The following is a 2,075-nucleotide window of genomic DNA, read 5'->3' as shown; positions in this document are numbered from 1 at the left end:
GATTATGCACATGCTCTTTCTCTTGATGGTGTCCCATATTATTCTTATATTTTCTTCTTTTTCCTTCATTTTTCATTCTGCTTTTTGTTTTGGCAGATCAGTGGTAACAATTTTATCTTCTATTTCACTGGTTCTGTGTTCCATCTCTTCAACTGTCCATGTGTCCCTCCATCATATTGGCAGCATCTGAAACATTGGACCTCATATTTAATGGTAATTAATTTAATGAAATGAAAGGTACATGAGAGATATTTGAAACACAATGTGAATGTCAGAATGTGTGAAACATGACATGTATATGAATGATGTACAATGTATACAAGTTTTGTATGCAAATCAATATACAGTAAAAAGAAAGTGAAGAGGGGGAAAAAGAAGCGGGTATCTGAGAAGAGGTGGATGGGGTTCTGTATGCATGAGGAGTGGGTGCTCACGAAGGCCTCAGTGAGGAAAACCAGGATAAGAGTCCACTTGGGTTTGCACTGCAATCCCAGAGGTGCATGGTTCAAATCCACCAGATGCTCTGCTGGAGAAGAAGGGACAATCTACTCCTGTACCAGTCAGATCTGATTTGACGGTACACACACACAAAAAATAATAAAATAAAATAAAAAAAAAAGAAGAGTCCACTTGGAACTTGAGCACAGGCCAGGACATTTTGTCCTGAACAAAATGTTCAGAACATTTTGGCCCTGTGTTTTTTGTGTTTGGTTTGTTTGGTTGTTTTGTTTTGTTTGTTTGGTTTTTTTTTTTTAATTTAGAAATCAATTACAAACATGAGTGAAAAATAAAAATAGTAAATTTCTTGACTCCTGGTAAAAAACTCAGTGCTCTGACCTCATGAGTTGTTATTGCTGTCAGCAGTCTTCTTAACTTTAAGTCATGGTGGCTTTGTGCACAACAGAAGGAAGGACACACCCCATCCATCCTGCAGCACCCCACAACACTGGAATCCTTGGCTTCAACTTTGTGCCAAGCCACCTCACGTGGGTGTCTGTCCCTCCACTCACTGACCCTGAGCTGCACTGGACATGATGGCCTCCACTAGCCAGAAATCTGTTACAATGATCTGTTACAATCCTTTAACATTTTGTTGGCTCATTTTTCAGATGTAGATGGTTGAGTGTTCCTAGTCTGTCTTGATCTGGGAGAGCCACCAAAACCAATCTACTGTAGGTATTTGAAATCTTGCTAATAGCTTCCATTGTCAAAGCAACACACATTTGTCCCCTACCCACCCCTTACCCACCCCAGTACAACACACAGCAGACAGGTCTTCTTTCTGTGTCATCAATTAGAAGGTTATACAACTCCATGGGGGAACTTTTAGTGGAGTAGCTTAGTGGTGAGGTGCTGGACTGCCAACCTAAAGGCACACAGTTTGAGTCTACCAGCTGCTGTATAGGAGAAAGATGGGCATTCTCCTCCTGTGCTAGTTATAGTTTCTGAAAATCTCCCGGAGGGTCAGCTATAAGTTGGTTCTGACTCAACAATCCATAACAACAACAAAAATACTTTGGGCATGTTGTTGTTGTTGTTGTTATGTGCTGTCTAGTTGCCTGAGACTCATAGCGACCCTATGTACAACAGCCTAAACCCTGCTCTATCCTGTGCCAAACTTATTGTCTCTGATACACATACCCTCATTACTCCAGTCACTGAATCAATCCATCTTATTGAGGGTCAAGGACTGGTCCCTCCTTGCAACATATCCAAAGTATGTCAGATGAAGCTTCAGAATCTTTGTGGGCATGTTGTTAAGAGGGGCTATTCGGGGGGTGGGGGACTCGGTTTGTTGTGTTGCTGCGGAGAACCAGACACGGTCCTGTCGCGGCAGCAGATCTTACAGCTGCCTGACAATGTCGTCTAATTTAGTAGAGCAGCCGCCACCCCTGCACAACAACAATAACTGCGAAGAAAGCGAGCAGTCTTTGCCGCCGCCAGCCGGCCTCAACAGTTCCTGGGTGGAGCTACCGATGAATAGCAGCAATGGCAATGAGAAAAATGGAGGGCTAGAACATGTACCTTCCTCATCCTCTATCCACAATGGAGACATAGAGAAGATACTTTTGGAT

General features: G+C 42.7%; 1 protein-coding gene across 1 annotated transcript in view; it reads left to right on the top strand.

Annotated features, from left to right (window-relative positions):
• Window positions 1–2,075, top strand: part of KIF28P — a 156,758-nt gene that overhangs the window by 97,352 nt on the left and 57,331 nt on the right. Inside the window, exon 10 of the mRNA XM_006897758.1 lies at window positions 1,879–2,021. Within this exon, the coding sequence (XP_006897820.1) occupies window positions 1,879–2,021 (143 nt within the window). The remainder of the gene's footprint in view (window positions 1–1,878; window positions 2,022–2,075) is intronic.

The sequence above is a fragment of the Elephantulus edwardii genome, unplaced genomic scaffold (assembly GCF_000299155.1).
Source record: "Elephantulus edwardii isolate Elephantulus edwardi_28Jun2011 unplaced genomic scaffold, EleEdw1.0 scaffold00214, whole genome shotgun sequence".
NCBI lineage: Eukaryota > Metazoa > Chordata > Mammalia > Macroscelidea > Macroscelididae > Elephantulus > Elephantulus edwardii.
This window is presented reverse-complemented; position numbering and strand designations above follow the sequence as displayed.